Raw genomic sequence first — 20,029 nt, forward strand, 5'->3', positions numbered from 1 at the left:
CGGATATTATGTATGATGGATAAACAAGTATTATTTTATGATGAGTAATTGTATAGTTGATTTCAATTTTAGGCTATTATTTTATTTGTGGGCCATAACCCACAAGATTAAGTTATGCTTCCGCTGACGATTAAGGTTATGTAATTTGTCGGGGCGTTACAAGAATTATGTAAGAAAAAAAAATATAATTAACTGGGGGCATTTAGCTCCAATAGCTTTTATTTTATTGAGTCCTTTTGTATAGTCTTCATTTCTCTTTTTTCTATTTCTTTAGTTCTTGAAGTTGCAACAATGACTTTCATTTTCAATTACTTCCTCCGTTTCAAAATAGATGATACATTGTCTATTTATGGGTGTTTCAAAATAGATGATACATTGTTTTTTTTTTCCTTATTGAGTAACTTTTGCCTTACACTTTTACCATTTTACTTAATTAATACATGTGGTCCCCAACTTTTTCTTTCTCCCTCCTCTTCACATGGGACCACTAGAATTAATCTACCTCCCTTTATACTACTTAAACATACTTATGAAATTTTGCCTAGGAGTCCGTTTTAATCACAATGTACCATCTATTTTGAAACGGAGGAAGTATATGAATTTAGCTAATCTATGAATTTCTTCTTCCCACTTTCTCTTTTTCACACTCTCTCTATTCGTGAGCCTGGCTTTATAATTAATTTAAACGGGTTAGGCGGGTTATTTTCAGTTTGAAATTTTCAACCTGAACCTAACCCGGCAGTTTGGTTTTCAGGTCGACCCATTTAGCTAAACGGGTCGAAAACTTCAACTGAACCCACTTATTTCGAGTTAGGTTCGAGTTGGGTTCTCGGATTGGATCAACTTTTGTTAATCGTAATAACGACCATATTGACTCATGAAGCTAGTGGAATCGGATTGTCAACAGACCCTACTTCTCTAGATTGTTTAACTGTTCTATTTGAAAATCATGTTGAAGGGGTAGTAATCTTCAACCTTCGATATGGCAAGGTCATAGGGTGAGAATTGGGGTCTGTTTTTAAGAGAGAAGGTAGAGGTTTTGTTTTAGATGTTAAAACTTATTATAAAAGCTACTCTTATATCATTATTTTGTAAGATAATAAGATTAACCTTTTCGTCCCAAAACTAACATTTTTGACTCATTATTTTTAAAAAGACACCTTGTAATCAAAAAAAAAAAAAAACACTCTTTTTACCTAAAAAAATTTACATATTTAACTTAAACTAAGCAGTAAGCCCTTAGAAACAAAAAGTTAATTTTTTTTGGACTCTCTTTCAAAAACCCGTGGTAAGATGAATTTCTTCTGGACTGCCCTCGCACATGGCCACTCACCCAGAGGCCCAACAAGCCCCAAAGAGTTACTCTAACGCCAAAGGTAAGATCAACTTTTTTTTCCGAAACTAACCCTTTTGACTCATTATTCTTAAAAAGACGCCTTGTAAATAGGAAAAAAAACTCTTTTTACCTAAAACATTTACCTATTTAACTTAAAACTAAGCAGTAAACCCTTAGAAACAAAAAGTTAATTTTTTGGACCCCTTTTAGAAACCCATAATAAGATGAATATCTTCTTGGCTGCCCTCGCACACGGGCCAAGGCCACTCACGCAGAGGCCCAAAAAGTCCCAACCCGGCAACCCCCAATACGTTAGTAATTAGTTAGAGCAGGTAATTGGTGTTTGTATATAAAGGCTTGTCTGTACACATAAGTCATCAATGCAACAATCATGTTGAACGGTTGAATCATTTTTCTCTCTCTTCCTTTCCTCTCTTCTTACACTCTCCTAGAATCAGATTTTTCTGGTTATCTTCATATTGAACAGTATACCTGCACCTGCAATTTAATTAGCAAAACAGAGGTAATTTATTTTTTGTCAAATTGTAGTTAGCTAGCTATTAACCTTTTATCTTTATCTTTCTTCTATTAATCTAGTGGTTAAAAGTATTAGTTGGCTATTAATCTAGTTGGTTGAGTTCTTTTAGAAGCCAAGTCATCACAAAGGTCCTTTAAAAAGAAAAGTCATCATAAGAGCCCAGATAGATAAATAAATATTTAAAAGCAAGATTTAGGGTAATTTTTTTTTACTATATTAATGAAAATTCAGTTTAGTTAAGACAAATTCAGTTCAATTTAAACATATTCAGTTCAGTTAGAATTCTCTCATACGTTTAATTCAGTTAAATAGTTAACTTATAAGAGGACTCTTACGCCTCCAAAACAGCATCATGAACAATCCCAATAACTTAATAGTGATAAAGATAATATTTTCTCATCTAAACAGGATATACGTTGTATAGATTAATCCTTATATTGTTTGGATTCCTAATATATTTAGGATTAGATTGTCGTAATCCCTATAAATATTGGTCAATGGAATACTACAATATTAAGTAGTTGATGAGTTTATCATAATCTCAAGCAAAAATTATTAAAAGATACGGTCTAATTTTAATATAAAAGTAGACCTAGTAACTAAATGGATTAAACTAGTGACCGAAATAAATTAACCTAGTAACTATTGGGCTTCAATATTGGGCTTAGCATTGCCTAATTTTAATTTAAAAGTAGGCGGTCTCTTACAAGACAAACTCAATCTCAAGAGCTTAGAGTAAAGATCCAACCTTTAATTTAACACAGAAAATCTTTTTTACTCGGACCTCACTGGTCCAACTCTCAATCTCCTTCGAACTTTTTTTTTGTTAACAAAGAGTATTTGAACATCTGATCAACGTATAATTGTATAAATTGCAATTTTTTGGCAGAAGTTATTGTTGATATTGGTTGTATAACTGCAAGAGATCAATGGACATGATAAAAAAACCAGTGAAAAGGCAGGTAGATGTATTGAGGCCTCCACCTCCTGAGCAACCACCCTGGCTTATATATACACACGGAACTTCTAAGAAAAAACAGATACAAACCTTCTTCACCATCTCCGACAACAATTCCTACCTCAAGAGTATCCCTATCTTGCGCGGTAAATCCATCTGTGGTTCCTGTCATGGCTGGTTGATTCTACGCGATTCCATCGATCCAAAACAATTCTCTTTATTCAATCTGGTCACTGAGCAATCTCTACTTCTACCTCCATTGTCGTCATTACCAATGTCAACTTTAGGAGATACAGAGTTATCAACATGTACGCTCACATCACCCCCATATTCAGAGGGTTGTATACTTTTCTTGTTTTTCGCAGACCAAGTATTTTCTTGTCGTCCTACAAGTAAGGATGAGGATGGTACTAGTATTAGTTCCAGTTGTAGTTGGGTTAGTCAAAAAGTTGATATTGATGGTAAAAGAACAGGGTTATACTCTGCCATTAGTCACAAAGGTTTAATATATTGCTGCGCTCTTTCTCCTGTCCACCGTATATTGTTATTATGTATGAAGGTTGCTGATGACCCCTCCAACACACTCACTAAGTTCTTGCAGTTGGAGGAGCCAATTTGCACCTTTCGTCGCGCTACTAGTAACTACTACATAGTTGAATCCTGTGGTCATATATATTGGGTCTGTCCTTGTTCACGCTATGGACAGGACTTGAGCATCAACGATGTGGAAATTTGGGAATTGGATATGCATTCCAAAAAATGGGTGCACGTCAAGTGTTTGGGTGGTCGTGCCTTTTTTGTTGGTCTTAATTGTTCCACTTGGTGTTGGGCATCCAATGGACTTCAAGAGAATTGTGTCTACCTTCTTGTTCCATCCGAAAACGATAAGATTTTTTACTCTTACAGCCTAGATGAGAAAAGTTTAACTGTTTTTCGGCCTCTCCCAAACTTGAAGACACCATACAGCACTCCTGTGTGGTTTAATGCGATGCCACAACATGAACATCAAAGGTTAGTAGTTTAATGATGCCTTCATTCATGCAACTAGTTTAGTTTTTCTTATATATGTCATCTTATTCTGCGGTTTTTCCTCCATTGGGACAGGTTATTAGCTTGGCATGATGTGCAAAGATCACTAGAATTTACTCAGATTGGTAGCAGTATCCAACCACATGAAAATGAAAGACGAGAAAGCGAATGCAAGCCAACCAAGTTACCTGAAGATATACTATGGTTGATCTCAAAGCATTTGCATTTGTTTGATTATTGGAACTTTCAAGCTAGTAGCAAGGTATTTCATTCAGCAAGCCCCTTAGTACCTCAACGAAGACCCCATAACTTGCTCCCTTTGTTTATATTCTTTAAGAATAACAGCGGATTATGTCAAGTAATCGACCCAACTCGAGATGATTCACAATATAACATCCTCCAAGTTTCTTCAGATCCTTTTACTGTTGATTGTTCTAAGGATGGGTGGATCGTTGTATGTTTAAGGGAATCAATAAAGTTCTTCAATCCTTTTATGAAGGTGAAAGGGGATTTCCCTCCTATAAGAAACATATTAACTCATGAAGTTAGTGGAATCGGATTTTCAACCAATCCTACTTCTCCAGATTGTTTAACTGTTCTATTTGAAAATCATGTTGAAGGGATAGTCATCTTCTACCTTCGATATGGAGATGAAACATGGACTCGTTGTCAAATTGTCAATGAAGATGCAATTAGATTTGATGTTGTAACTACTAGTTCTGTTTATTTTGGAGGGGCATTTTATTTTATTGACGTCGAAGGATGTCTTGGAGAATTTAGATTGGTAGGTGATGAAGAAAGTTGGCAAGTATACGATTATCCGATTGAAGTAGACTTGAGACTTCATTCATGTCATCTAGTTGAGTGTAATGGAAAACTCTTTGCTGTATACATTGGTTATATGGGATCATGGTTAAAAGTGTTTAACTTCTTCAATCATCCAGAAGTAAAATGGGTTCAAGTTGAAAGCCTTGGTAAATACAGTTTGTTTATTAACAACTCATCATCCTTTTCAAAAGAGATTTCCGAGGAAATGGGGATAAGAAATAGGATCTATCTTTCAAGACTTTATGGAGATTCTATCATCTTTTATTCTTTTAAGACAGGCAAGTTTCATATTGATGGAGGTGATGGTTCGTTGAAGGATTTTAGCGGTACTAAGAAGCCTATGCGGAGTTGTTGGATCTAGCTTCGTCTTTGTTTGGCAACTCCAAGGTAGGGGATGATAACTCAGTCCGGATTCGACTCTAGTCTGCCCCGATTCGAAGGAAAAAAAATCCGAGTCGACTTCGACCAAAAGTAATCCGACTCCGTTTAAAAAGTCCGACTCCAAAGTTATGTTACCCAAGAAGACATGTAAGTCAAAAGATGTTAACTTTTTGAGAGCACACACTTGTTGGTTTTATTGCATAACTACTTTCTGTATTATCTTGACGTACATTTGTTCAAATGTAAGTATTACTTGTGATTTTCTAGTGTGATTATTAAAATATTTACAATGAATGTCCACCATTACATTTAAATAACAAATTAGTCTACAGGATAACGTAAAACACTCAGACCCCGTTCTTTCGAACTGAAAGAATCTAAACTGAACTGAAATTAACTAAACTGAAATAAACTGAGTTGCAGAGAGATCTTGAACTAAACTAAAAATAAGTTCAAAAAAAACAGGATCTTACTATCGTATGGAAATGCAAAGATTTATGGCTAACTAGTGATTGAGTCGATGGATGATGAGCAAATGAGCTAATGTACAGATGAGTAATCCATCTTTACCACTGCTCAACATTTGAGTCGATGGATTCTAACATTACAGGATCCAACAGCTTAAAATTTGATCGGCGTCGCAACCGGGTGAAAACCGAATCAGGTCGGTCGGCCTATGACATTGTATGAGACGTTTGAGGATAACAATTACTAGCAACTCAAAGTAGAGTAGATGTCAAAATTCAAAGCATTACATGGAGATTAAACCAGGTTAAATTAAGTCCTTTCAATTTCTTCTACCTGTGTATTAATGGGATTTGGGGGATCAAACATAGTGAAAGCCCTAAAAGCTGAGATAATAGCCAAAATAAGGAAGCAAAAGAGAGCTAAGAAATGAAGAAGCAGTGCTACTTTGAGCTTAGTGCAGAAGTTTCCATATGCAGTGCAAGCCTCACTCCATGATACTTCAACATCACCTTTGTATGCCAAGTACATCAACTCTGCTCCTGCTGCCCCTGATGTTACCATCAGGTAGGCCATCACCTGATTCATATGTATAATATAACACCATCCAAAATTTAAACTCATGTACAAAATAAGTACACTCCAAATTTGGAGGTCCTTAGGGAGTCTTTTGAGGGTCTTTATTAATATAAACCAAGCACGAATACTAATTTAGATTCGGACTGTAAGCACAAAAATGAATCTCGAATAGATTACTCTCTCGATCTATTCCTACGAGATTGTTCTCGTTACTTTTTAGTTTGTCTCCAAAAGATTGTCCCGTTTCCTGTTTAGGTCACATGGTCCTCACAATCTCTCTCTACTTTTTATCAATACTAGAAAACAAAACTATGTATCTACTCAAACTAACTTTTTATGGAGTAACAAAATGAGAATGGGGTAATCTTTAAGAGACAAAGGGAGAATTAGACGCACAAGTACGAGTTCCTCAATCCTAGATAATGTAGCAACAAATAACAATCGAAGAATAAGTAGCACTCCACATTCTGAACCTATAAATGCTAGTCTCCCAATCTTGTAACTCTTTGTCTCTTTGTTTCTTAGAAAAAGTCCCATAGATTTTTTGGGTAATTAAGGTAAGGTAAGGTACTTAATTTCACAACAACGAAGATGTATACTTTACATGATCACCAAAAGTGTTGGTATATAATAAAGTGATTAAACTTTGACACAAATTTAAATATAGCTTAACTAGAACATATTGCACATCATGCATGCTACTAGGTGCATAATACTCCCTCCGATCTTTATTAATTTACCCGTATTCTCTTTTAGGATGTTCCTTATTAGTTTACTCTTTTTTTTTTTTCTATTTTCGGAATGACACCACTAACTTTTTATCACACATACATTCAATTTTAATATAAAATAATAGTTTCTCTTTCTTTCTATGACCCACAACATTATTTCTCCTAAAACACTATGCAAAAGAAAGGGGTAAACTAATAATGACCCAAGGGAATATAATCTAAAGACCACAAGTACCACCAAAAGATTTCCCTTTTAGGAAATAAAGATACACAGTTAGTACTCCAAGTCTCCAATGCAGAATTGAATTACCAGGAAAGAAAACCATTTTTTTAACATGAATAATGCTAAACCTTTCTGTCCAAAAAATTGCTCAATGTGATCAGATCAAAAATGTTAAATTTGACCAATGTTTTTCTCAATTTTTATTGTTGAAAATTATACTTATGGTATACTTTTATGACAGTAATTTGAACAAAGAATTTTATTTTTTACTGTATTAATTACACTTCATAAATTATTATATGGAGCTAATAAGTGTAGCAGTAATAAACTAAATTGAACCCAGAAAAAAAACCTGATCAGAGACAAAGAAGACCCAAGTTTTGTTAACTAAGCAACGAATCCAAGTTGAAATTGCAGCAACAACAGCATATCCAGCAGCAATGGCAGCAACACAGCACATATACCTTTCAAAAACCCAAATTATTACCACAGATAGTAAAAAAAAATTAAGAAAATGAAATTTTAATTATTACAAATTTTTTTAAAAAAATTACTTGAGTCCAGAAAAGTTGATGAATTTAATGCTTCCATAATCAGGATTATCTTCATTGTTGGTTACAGTTAAACATAAAGAAGCAACACTAAGAGGAATAACAGAAAGTCTAAGGCTAAAATCTAAAAGTTTTAATCTTGGAACAGAATTTTTGGAGCTAGAAATTTCTTCATCATTTTGGTTATTATTCATGGCTGAAAAACATGAACTTTTAGAAAGATAGTAAGAAAAGTATACAAGGATTTGTAGAAAATTTAAGGTGTTGTTTGGAGTTTAGTGGTAGTAGGAGAAAAAAATTTAGTGGAGGAGAATTGAGGATTGTTCATGTGAAGGAATGATTGTCTTTTATGGAAAGTGTGAGAGGGAGAAACGGCACAAATTTGTAGTATCACATTGTTCCAATTAACATTTTTGTCACACTTTTGAGGAATTAAGAAATATTATAAATGTTTGAACTGTCATTAAAAGTGAAAGTGCACCTATGATTTTATGAGGTTATCCTTTCTTTAGTGTGGTAGTTGGTGATGGGACTTCTAGGAGAAAAGTTGCGTTTAGAGCTTAGGAGATTACACCACAAATTATGGACGAGTGCACCTAGCACCATATATTTTGATTAGTAGTCAAAATATTTCAAATAATTGATATGGATGCAGCGAGTATCATAAGTGAGGGTGGAGTTAACTTTTCTTGTCGACGACAGAGAATTCTTGTTAATATTTTTTTTCCCCATTTTCTCCTTTTTCTTTATTTACTATTTTTTCATTGATTAGAAGGCTAAATCACGTGAACATGTCTGGAGAAAAGTTAGCTTTACTGTATATATGATACTCATTGCATCAGGCCAATAGTTTGTGGTGTTTTGGTTACTAGTCAAAGTTGGTATTTATGATTAGAAGGCTAGCCCATGGTGCGGTCAGCTATGATATACTCAACTTCTTCTTTAGTAGGTTAGGTTCATCTACAACATCTGGTGGTGCCCTCGTGGGCACGTTCCTCTCTGGGTCGGTCTGGTCTGTTTGTGGTGTTGAAGCCAATTTATCTTTTTAATTTTGTTCGTTTCTTAATGAAAAATAAAAAGAATTAGGAAAATCCTTTTGTAAGAGTGTACGCTGGTTGATCTAATAAGAAAGTAAGAAGAGTTAAAATCTAATGAAGTGTTCTTGAGAATTGAATAAGTTAAGCCTAATCGTTGAATTATACGTTGATAATAAGAAGAATGATCAACATGAGCTTAATATGCTGCCAAACCTAAATTTATTTGCAAACATATGGAAGCCAAAAACCCTATCATATTTGATAAATTGAGTTTGCTACACCAATGAGTTCACTTCTGTGAGCAAGTTTTGTTCGAGCTACTCGGCATATTAAATTCATAGCATATCCACACAAAAAAGTTAGTCTAGATTAGCCAAACTTGCATAAGTAATCAGTCTATCGTGCAAGTGAAGAGAATTTGCAAACATCTAATAGGGTAAAATTGTTAATGTATATGGGAAAACACTAGTGGAAAAATGAAGAAGGGCTGCGCTGAAAAAGGCCTGTAGGGCTGCGCTTTTTGACAGCAGCCCTTTCAGTAGCAGCCCTTCACTTTTTAAGTAGGGCTGCGCTAGAAAAGCGCAGCCCTTAAGCTAGAAGGGCTGCGCTAGTTAGGAAAAACGCAGCCCTTCTAGCCCAGAAGGGCTGCGCTAGTTAGGAAAAAGCGCAGCCCTTCTGGGCTAGAAGGGCTGCGCTTTTTCCTAACTAGCGCAGCCCTTCCTACCAAAAAAAATAAAAATAAAAATATTTTTTTTTGCATTTTTTTACTCATAATCTCACATTTTCTGAAATTAAACAGAAGAGAAGAGAAACGAAAAATACTAAACCCAAAACAATAAAAAGAATGAAACGAAAATGAAAAAAAGGAACAAAAACTAATATACAAAGAGAAGTATACAAAAGTATACAAGAACATTAATCAAAACAAAGATGAAAACAAGAAATTATATACAAAGAGAAGTATACAAGAAATTAATCAAAATAAACAAAGAGAAGTATACAAGAATAACATTAATCAAAACAAAGAGAAGTATACAAGAACATTAATCAAAACAAAGAGAAGTATACAAGAACATTAATCAAAACAAAGAGAAGTATACAAGAACATTAATCAAAACAAAGAGAAGTATAAAGAACATATCAAAATATATAAACAAAGAGAAGTATACAAGAACATTATAGATCTGAAAATACAAGAATACTAACATAACCTAATAATGTTTAAATACATAAAACAAAACCCAAATACATAATTTAAGGAAAAAAAAATTTCGGAAAAACTTAAAATGGCTATTTGGAGGCTTAAACGAACTCGGATGGCTTAAAAAGCCTAAACACACAGCATAGCGGTGAGTTTGACTCGTTGGCTCGTTCCGCTTCCGAAAAGGTATCACAATAGGCAATCGGACTCCGTCGCATGTTTAGTGCAAATCATTTCAAGGTTTTTGTCGCAAATGTTTGGGAGTTTTTGAGAGGAAGAGAGAGAGAAGAGAGAGAGAGGATGGAGAGAAGGAGGAAAGGAATAATGAGGGACGTGAGAGAGGAGAGAGAATGAGGGATAATATATTTGAATCCCCGCTCAATATTTCAAAGCCCGCGATTCCGAAATTTCAAATTTTTTCAGGAAGGGCTGCGCTTTTTTAAAAAAGCGCAGCCCTTCTAGAGGGCTGGCTTTTAAAAAGGCGCAACCCTTCAACCATAGGGCTGCGCTTTTATCAAAAGCGCAGCCCTTCTGTTTTTTTCCCCTAGTGAAAAGTTATTAGCCAACCAAAAAAGTGATCTCGAAAATTCCAATGCTAATAAATAGTGTTCATACAATTAGTATTCGTGTAACTACAAATAGTATTTATGCAACTAAAAATAGTGTTCATGAAATACAAATAGTGTTTTATTCCTCTTCTATTCTCTAGGACCCACATCACCACATTTTCAACCTTTTATTATTTTCTGAATCCCGGTTAGATGTTCGCAAACATCTAACAGTTAAATATTTATCATTTCTCACAAGTGAAGCCCGTATTAAACACGATCCTCATGTAACAAAAGTATTGAATTTTTCAAAGTGATGATCACCAAATTTGTAAATCATAATAAAATCCGATCCCGCAAAAATGCTATCCTCCATGTATTTTAGTATGTGAAAAGGTCCATAAATTAAATTTCTTTTACAGTCTCCAAGACGGAACTATCACCACCTTTAAAGATCAAGATGAAAGTTAGGTAATGCTAAAATCATTTCACATTATTAGCAATTAGCAACACATGAAACTTTTATCAAAAGAAAAAGGCAAGAGTAAAGCTTAGGTTATAAGTCATAATACATAATGTCCTTATCTAATAATGATGAAAGGTAACCATTTCCTAAAATGTACAGCTAAAAAGAAGACTAAATTATGCAAGAGAAATACTTTGTAAGTGATATTGATATTAACTGGTTTTATTGTTACTATCAGCATTCAATGAATATTAGAGGGCTAACAAGATGCAAGCCTCTTTGTTTCTTTTTGTGTTCATCCAAAAGAATTCTCTCTGCTTCTCTCCTAACTCTATAAAATGGGAGAACAGAACAGAATCCTACTCTATAACATTCTCTCTCCTCTCTTCTCTCTCTCTCTCTCTCTCTCTATGAGATATCTCACACTCATTTTACACATCCAAAATCTACATACAGTGGTATTAGCTACATTGATCAAACCTACTAAAAACACTTGATCAAATTCTCCTCCTGAGATAGGAAGAATCTTTATGTTTTATGGTCAGAAAGTGGCACTCCATAAGGCCTTTTCGCCTTCTCCACACCGCCGGTGGACCTCCTTCATTCTCTCAACCGACTTGCAAACTCCGCTGCACGTCCAGTCGAATGACGCAACACAGACATTGCCTGCCTGAGCCTTCCACTCACAATCTGGTATAAGAAACCAAGAGCAGTATTTGAAATAAGCTGGTCAGTCTCATGCTGTTATCTGATGAACTCAGGGCAAGTATTGACAGATTTTACCTTTCTAATTATTTTTGAACACTTAAAAAGTCATGCTCTTAACAAATTTTATTAGCAGAAGAATAACCTTCAGATGCATTACCCATTTACCCTTATCAGAAAAGAATAATGATGCTCTAACGAACTATGAACAAAAGAAGTAATAAGAGAATATTAACATTAGATAGGCTTCAAATAACTTATCAGAACATCCCGAACTCTACTCTTATAAGCTAATTGGTGAACAAGGCCCCTAACTATCATTTCCACAAAGCTTAGATTGCATGATCAGAATGGCTCTACTTGCAGAAAATCAGAATGCGCTAAAACTGCTTCAGAGAATACTCAAGCGGCCTAAAACAAAACAACCTATAAGCTGGATACTAAATTACCAAAATATTACCTAAATCACGATACCAAATAAACTGGATATCATGAATTCCTCGTTGGCCATATATCTAAGATATACAATGTCCGTAGAGCTATCAAAAGCTAATCTCACATGACATGATGGCAATTGAACTCAAACTGAAGATGAAAATAGCCGGTTGGGGTTGAAATTTTAATTATTCAATTACAACAGCAACAAACTTAATGTCTTAATCCCACGAAAAACGGGGTCGGCTGCATAACTCAAGAAAAATAATTTAAATAAATGAGTTGAGAAAAAACCCATTCGATCAAATGGATTAGTTAGGGTGGAGTATTTTAATCCAGTATACCCTGTTTTAACTTGTTCGACTTATCTATACTTGAGCACTTGAAACAATTAATATGCACTAATGTGATAAATAGCGAAAAGACAATGAGAAATTCAAAAGATGGATGGACGTACGATAACTGATATAATACTGATGAGACATTTAGGGTGAGCTCATTACTTCAATTTCGTCTTGAATGGGTTAAACAATCAAGTTCAGGTTAGCTGTTTAATAATTAGGTGGCATTAGGGTTATATACTCAACTCCTTGAATAAACAGGTTATGCTCAATCATCAGATATATAATAAGCTATTTGGGGTTTTCAGTGAAACGATTTTATTTGGGGTTAGCTGTTCAAAAGATGATTCATGTCTTTGCATGGGTTATTTGGGGTTTTCAGTGAAACGATTTTATTTTCATAATAAGCTATCTGAGATTGGTGGCAAGAAAATACCACATGAACAGCCTTGGCCAGACAACCACCAACTTGTGGTGTTTCTGGCCAAGATGACATTTACTTAATTGTTTTTATAATTCATAAACCCGATCAACTACACAAACTTAAAATTCAAACACTGTTTACGTCCCACAAAAAAATTTCACATCATGGTTACTCTGCTCTCTTTTCCACCATTCTCCCTCTTAATCTTCTCCTTAAAGGTCTTAAAGCAATTGGCATTATCAAAATTCTGGGTGAAACTAGAACTCTGTCTCAGCATGGAAGGAGGGAAAAAATTACCAGGTGGAGTGCCACAACAGAGTCTGCGATCATCTATGTGCTCTACATCCAACCCAATAAACCAGGCGCCCAATGAGACATCTTCATTAGCATACTTATGTAGCACATGCCTGAAATTAAAAAAGAACAAACATATAAGCATGATGATTTATCATGCAGAATAGCTAAACCTCGATATTGTTCAAGAATTTTGATTTAGCACTCACTGATTTATAGATATGTACGTAGCTAGGTCTCTTGAAATGGCATACAGTTGCCCCGTAGCATGACGGAAGTACTTATTTCCGTCGTCTCCAAACTTCCAATGCTCAGGTTCATGGTACCTCACACCTCTACACAAAATGGAAGAGTATAAGTTAATATAAGGAGATTCGGACAACAACTTAGCTAATAGTCCAAAAGTAAATCCAACTTACTTTTGAGCGAGGACAGGACCCGATTTCATGCAGCCTATGTACAATCGAGGCTTTGAGCGATGCCTGATTAAGGTGGCTCCTAGAGTTGCTGCAATTCACCACAAGAAGATATGCCCAAGATGTTAAAAGACCAAGTCTAAATGACATGAAAACAAGTTTTGTTCGGAAAGTGAACATTTAATATAAACCTCTAGAGCGTTCTATGCGATCCTATTCAGAAGTTAAAAGATATAAGTCTGTAATCACAATAATGAAATTGGATCAATCGGCTTCGTCTGTTGAACTTCAGCAGATATTTCATTACTTAAAGGAGATTGATGGTGCATAGACAGGCCTGGACCGCGTACCTATCTCAGGTTGACTCCAACCTAGTGTAAAGCCCAACCCCCACTCCCCTCTCCCCTTCTCCATCACCAAACTCCCAAGAGCTGTAACTGCTCTTGTATGGGATTGAACCCAAGAACTCCCAAGAAGGTGGAAGGTAATACAAGCGAAGCTAGGTGGCTAGCCTAGCTTGAGCTTTCAAATGAATATAAAAGAATCGAGCTTCGTAGCAATCAAATCGAAGATAAAGGTCTTGTACCTATATTTACATGTACGTCATCGTCAACTTTAACATAGAACTCAGCATCCCACTTAGCAACAGCAGTGGCAAAATATATCTTTGTCTTTGCTGACAATTCTAGATATCCCTCTACGTGTTCCTGCTCAAGAATCATACATAAAAGGAGAACCCAGTTAGCTGGTTCAGTAAGATGGAACATTCACAAGATGGACAGAATTTGAATACGTTTCGAACTACAAACGTGGTAGTGGCTTATCTACATATATTCAATCAACTTACCAGCCTCAAAAAGTCCCCGTGCTTTTGATCTTCTGCCTCAACAGCTTTATCTAGGATACCGCCTGCTGTAGCACTATGAACAACAACAGCAAACAAATCATTAAGTAAGAATTAAACTAAGTCTTCTTCAAGCTTCAATAACAAGAGACTAGAGAATAGTAATATGATTAAAAAGTATTTGCTGGTATGCTTTAAAGTGGGAATATAATGGGGGGAACCACAAGCTCTTTCTCCATTGACAATTGGCACGGCACTCCTATATCCAACCCTTCATTACCACCTTGGCAGTTGCTACTCATCAAGTTTCAGGGTTTTCAGAAGCATTTTCCACTGCAGCATTGTTGTGTCCCATTTGAGCATTAACGTTTTGACTGATGGCATTTCAATTATTATAAGTTTTCAGAATTTCACTTTTTAAAATCATTTTCATAAGCACTATTATTCTTGTTTTCCTTTTGAAGGTACCTGTCCCAGAAGAATATAAGGTCCCAAATAGGATTTAAAGCCAAATGAGGGAAGTGGCCTAGAGTGCAACCAAAAAGGTACAAAAACGTGGAGTTCACTTGTGAATTGATTTCCCATGTTAACCACACCAGCTTCCCCGGATTATTCTACTAAATATCGTAAACGCAATCAAATTATATCTGCCTCCAACTAAAAGTGATTACAACTATAGAGGTCATGGTTGCAAAAAGAAGCAGTAGTCCAAATTCACTTGGTAGACTCTTATATACTCCTCTTAAGAGGAAGGTTTCAGCTCTTAAAGGAGTGTGCCTATATGTTTCCTATGTGAGCTTTATTTCGTATATTTGACGATGCACTCCTTCACAATGATAACAGATTGATATAAGAAGATATTCTATCCATTGCATTCCACGATTTGCTCTCCTCTGATTTCTATGAAATATTTCTATCAAGATGAGGCTAAGTACTTCAGGTAATCACTAAACAACTTAAGGCAAAATTAAATCTACACCAAAATTTCAGTGACCATGTGAAGAGAACAAAACAACCATGTGAAGGGACATTTTCTCCAATTTTTTCAAATGTAAATAAATTCAGTGGCAGCGCGCTTTCTGCTAGGTAGTAAATACGTCTTGTCTTAAAGCCCCAATAAAGGAGAACAAAACAACCATATGAGGGAACATTTCCTCCATTCAGGGAAATAGAGACTCAATGATAAGAAAGGAATGTCAACAAGGACACTCATCAAAAGGTGAAACAAGGGAATTATAACAATTTACATGCTAGTCACTATTTACCTGTGCCCTATGACAAATCGCATTATGATGCCTTTTTCTTCTTCCAATTTCTTTCTTTTTTCTCCTGAAAGATGTAGAAAGAAAAGATTAAGAGTAAACTTCATGCGGGATTTTTAAGTAATTTCCAAAAAGTAAAACAGCAATTAAGGTTCATAGATGAGTTAACCAACCTTGAGGCATCCATGTCGCACGGACTGAATCTCTTCTTTTTCTGCTGCTGAACGCGGTGTTAACACCAACCACCATGAGATATTTTCTTTTGCCACTAGTTTCTGACACAGGAGATCCATCCATTATAGATTCCTGTGTAGCCCTTGCAGCAGCTAACTCCATCTCTAGATTTGATATTGTCTTATCTAAGGTTCTACATTACATTATACAGAACATAGCCTTAGCATTAACCACTTGCTAACTAATGTTACTATCAATAAGCCAACACAAACATAGCAATTAACTTACTGTACAGCATTCTGCGTCTTCGAAACTTCACCAAATATGATTTTAGGCTCCATTTTCCCATCCTTCTGCAAAAGAAGTTGAGGCTTAAACAGGTCAGAGAAAAAGAAATCATAATGTAGTTGCAGAAATATTTTAAGGCACAGAGAAAGTAGGAAATCAACAAACTGACCGATTTCTGACCACAGTCCTCCTTAATAAGATTATGTCGTCCGTTTTCCATTGTTGCACGGCGAAACAACCCCTTATCTTCAGGTTCTGTCAACATTCTATAAAAGAACAGCATCATTTAGAAAATCGTGTAGATTTATGTATATCCATTATTTGAACATCCCCAATAATGATTCCATGAATTCATATTTTTTTTGAAACATGTGATTCATGAGGGGGGAGGGGAGATTTTCGAATTTTTGATTGAATAAAAAGGAGATGTTGCAAATAATTAATCAATGTCCCAAAGTGTTCCTAATTGCTTGAAAAGCAAAGTAAAGTGAAGGAATTTGATCATAATGAGATATGCTTAATTGCAAAAGCTGTTAAACAATTACATAACAACAATTAAATATGTTACTTAGCAATAGCATACTATTGCTTTCTTCATTACTATTTGGGATGCTCAAAGCATATCTAAGACTTTAGTAGCCCAGAAAAAGAATAAAGTTATGACTATGATTACAAATAGCAAATTAATCATAAGAACACAAAATCATACCAAAATTAAACCATTCTAGATTCCACCAAACATAAAGAAAGACATTCAAGGTAAGTATATTAATTAGCATCAAAAGTGGAATCCAATTGCCTAAACTCCAAGCTAACAACTTCACAACTACCCATTGACAGATGAAATTAAAAACTCTACCTACTCCACCCCCCACAATACACAGTAAAAATCTTCTAAGGGGAAAAATAGACATAACAACCATCATAATCCCAAATAAATTGAAAAAAAAAAAAGCAAATATTTTATTGTATGAATTTGACAATAATTACTAAATTAAAGCAGGAAGAATCTATTTTTAGAAGTGGCAGAGGAAATAATAAATTGATAGAATTTGATGGAATTACTATATCAGCATCATACTTGAAAGTGAAAAAATTACCATTTTTATCCAATTGCAAGAAATAATACTCTAGTTTATGCAATTAAGGTGTAGATGACAAAAATGCTGCCATTAAATTAAACAATTGATTACAAATACCCAAAAAAAACAGAAACCCACTTCAAAAATTTCACCAATTTGGTAAATTTCTTGCCAATTGACTGATTAATCAAAAACCCAAAATTCAAGCACTGATCAATATATAATCAATACACAGTAAAAAAAAAAAAAGAAGAGAGAGAAAATAATTAGTACCTGCTAGTGAATAGCATGCCTAAACAAAAACATCCTACGCAAAGTAAAAGTGTTAATTTCCGAGAAACTACATTTTTTGAAGCTGAATCAAACCCTCTGCTCTTCCAAGACATTTTATCCTTTTTTTGTGGGTTTTTTTTTCTGTTCTTCTTCTCACTCTTAATCTTTGATTACCCACAACTTAAAATCCAATCAAAATTCCCCAATTTTGAGCAAAACCCATTTCAATTAAAGACTCAAAAATTGAGAATCAGCCACCAAAAAACTTGTTTTAATCTGAAAAAATCCAATCTTGAGCTTATTTAAATGTGCAATAAGTATTTCTCAAATTCAATGAAGGATTCTTTTACTGAAAATGTCGGTGTTATTGGGCAGAGAAGAAGAAGGAAGATGAGAGAGAGAAAGAAAGAAAGAGAATAAAATAGAAATGGGGACAAATGCTTCTCGTGGGCATATGCGTTGGGGCAGTCGCTTTCTAGTGGAAGCTGAGGAAGAAGTAAGAACCGTCTTTAGGAGACGAAACGACCCACCAAACTTTAAAACTGTTTTTCCTCTTGAGTATTTTTCAAATCAATGGTGAATAAATAAGGCAAAAAATGGGAAGACATAATTGAAATATTAAATTGGAAATTTCGATATAAATAATCTCAGTCTTTAGGTAGTTTTGTATGGAACTAATCTACATTTATATTGGCATGGACCAAAGTCATCTATCGGAGTAACATGCAGTCATAAATAAAGTGATCTTTTTTATTTCTATAGTCATCATTTACAATTCAAAGTTACACTAGTCTACTATTATCTGACAGAGTAACAGTTTTTTCTTCATGTAGTCACATTTCTTACATTACTTTATTATAATCAAAGTTACACTTTATAACATAATAACTTTTTTCTCATCGAGGCACACTTACAAACTGTATCTACTACTCTTGTATATCTATTGTTTGTCAATATGGTGATCTCATTTTCATAAATCAATGTAATAGCATTAGGTCAACACTAGATCAGTGTGGATCATATCCATATAAGTTCTTTTTACGGTATCTAAAAACTAAATGATGTATATTTTGGAGATGATATTTTATCACAAATCGAGTCATAATTCAATAGTAAGATCATAACATGCAAAATAGTATAAATGACATGTAAGGACAATGTTTGTCTATATGATTTTATATATATATACTTCCTCCGTTCCAAAATAAGTGAAACACTTCTCTCATTTATGTGAGAGCTTTTTGAGACAAGTGTTTCACTTATTTTGGAACGGAGGAAGTATATATATATATATATATATATATATATATATATATATAGATAATCTCAAGTTACAGAATGACTTGATTAAAATTATTGATAATTGAATAAAGATAGATAAAAAAATTTTAAAAAAAATTATGTCATTTTTTTGTTATTTAATTTTATTTAATCTTTAACTTTTGGAGTTATTTTCTAGGTTCTCCTAACCACATTTCACATGTCTTTTTCTCTTTTATTGTGCCATAACTTAAGTAAGGGGTACTGCATATTGGTACCAGAGGTTGTTTGGTGATAAGTATTGAACTCATTAAAATATAATTGTTCCTTTACGGTATGTGTACGTTGGTAGCAACTTGTAAGTTTTTTCAACTAACTAATTTTTTGGATACCATATGTTGATTGGAGTACTAAAACTCAGATTGTGCTCCCTCTATATTGGATCTTGGAGCTTGAGTTCCTTTTTCAACTTTTTTTAATCATAGGATTCAGAACCCTATCTCTTTAATGGTGCATGTATGATGTATCCTCTTGTTTTACAAATTTCATGGTGTAACACAAAATATTTAATTTATCATTGAAGATAACTAGATAAGAGATAATTTTGGAAGATGAGCTTGGTGAGAGTCAAATTCAAATTTTACGTTTAGACTTCGAAGGAATAATTCCCTGCTCTAGCTAGTTGGGTTTTTTATTACGATGATTTGATTAAATATTATTTTGTCAGATTACCTATTTTTTTTTTTTTAATGTTTGAGAGTTTTTTGTAAAACTTTTTTTTAGAAAAAAAAAAGACATATCACTAGTGAAAAAATGAAGAAGGGTTGCGCTGAAAAAGGCCTGTAGGGCTGCGCTAGTTAGTTAGGTAATCTGACAAAATAATATTTAATTTTTAAAAAAAAAAAATTTTGACATTTTTTTACTCATAATCTCACATTTTCTGAAATTAAACAGAAGAGAAACGAAACGAAAATGAAAATACTAAACCCAAAAAAAAAAAAGAATGAAACGAAAATGAAAGAAACGAACAAAAACTAATTAATACAAGAAATTATAGATCTGAAAATACAAGAACATTAATCAAAACAAAGATGAAAATACAAGAACATTATTAAAACAAAGAGAAGTATACAAGAACATTAATCAAAACAAAGAGGAGTATACAAGAACATTAATCAAAATATATAAACAAAGAGAAGTATACAAGAACATTATAGATCTGAAAATACAAGAACTACCTCCAAACATTAACCTAATAATGTTTAAATACATAAAACAAAACCCTAATACATAATTTAAGGGAAAAAAAATTTCGAAAAAACTTAAAATGCCTATTTGGAGGCTTAAACGAACTCGGATG

The 20,029-nt window shown here is 34.1% G+C and overlaps 3 protein-coding genes across 4 annotated transcripts; 1 reads left to right on the plus strand and 2 right to left on the minus strand.

Moving 5' to 3' along the window:
• Positions 1 to 1,724: 1,724 nt before the first annotated feature.
• LOC104891916 (hypothetical protein) lies at positions 1,725 to 5,364 on the plus strand. Of its 2 annotated transcripts, none has more exons than XM_048642612.1 (3): positions 1,725 to 1,859; positions 2,764 to 3,843; positions 3,937 to 5,364. In XM_048642612.1, exons 2-3 carry the CDS (start codon positions 2,804 to 2,806, stop codon positions 5,048 to 5,050), a joined length of 2,154 nt encoding a protein of 717 aa, XP_048498569.1. In that variant the 5' UTR covers positions 1,725 to 1,859; positions 2,764 to 2,803; the 3' UTR covers positions 5,051 to 5,364. The 2 variants fall into 2 exon arrangements, with proteins under 2 accessions (XP_048498569.1, XP_048498568.1); XM_048642611.2 differs by having other exon boundaries at positions 1,736 to 1,859; positions 2,767 to 3,843.
• Positions 5,365 to 5,764: 400 nt separating this feature from the next.
• Positions 5,765 to 8,045, minus strand: LOC104891694 (CASP-like protein 2D1). Its single transcript, XM_010677427.4, has 3 exons — positions 7,623 to 8,045; positions 7,421 to 7,532; positions 5,765 to 6,114 (listed from the first exon to the last, which is right to left on the minus strand). Exons 1-3 carry the CDS (start codon positions 7,811 to 7,813, stop codon positions 5,848 to 5,850), a joined length of 570 nt encoding a protein of 189 aa, XP_010675729.1. The 5' UTR covers positions 7,814 to 8,045; the 3' UTR covers positions 5,765 to 5,847.
• A 3,016-nt stretch (positions 8,046 to 11,061) lies between these two features.
• Positions 11,062 to 17,981, minus strand: LOC104891693 (probable beta-1,3-galactosyltransferase 2). The gene is made up of 11 exons (XM_010677426.4): positions 17,410 to 17,981; positions 16,224 to 16,320; positions 16,055 to 16,119; positions 15,766 to 15,959; positions 15,596 to 15,659; positions 14,334 to 14,406; positions 14,073 to 14,193; positions 13,490 to 13,577; positions 13,280 to 13,405; positions 13,074 to 13,183; positions 11,062 to 11,561 (listed from the first exon to the last, which is right to left on the minus strand). Exons 1-11 carry the CDS (start codon positions 17,520 to 17,522, stop codon positions 11,413 to 11,415), a joined length of 1,200 nt encoding a protein of 399 aa, XP_010675728.1. The 5' UTR covers positions 17,523 to 17,981; the 3' UTR covers positions 11,062 to 11,412.
• Between the last annotated feature and the right edge of the window lie 2,048 nt (positions 17,982 to 20,029).

This window comes from Beta vulgaris, chromosome 4 (genome assembly GCF_026745355.1).
Source record: "Beta vulgaris subsp. vulgaris cultivar EL10 chromosome 4, EL10.2, whole genome shotgun sequence".
Classification (NCBI taxonomy): domain Eukaryota; kingdom Viridiplantae; phylum Streptophyta; class Magnoliopsida; order Caryophyllales; family Amaranthaceae; genus Beta; species Beta vulgaris.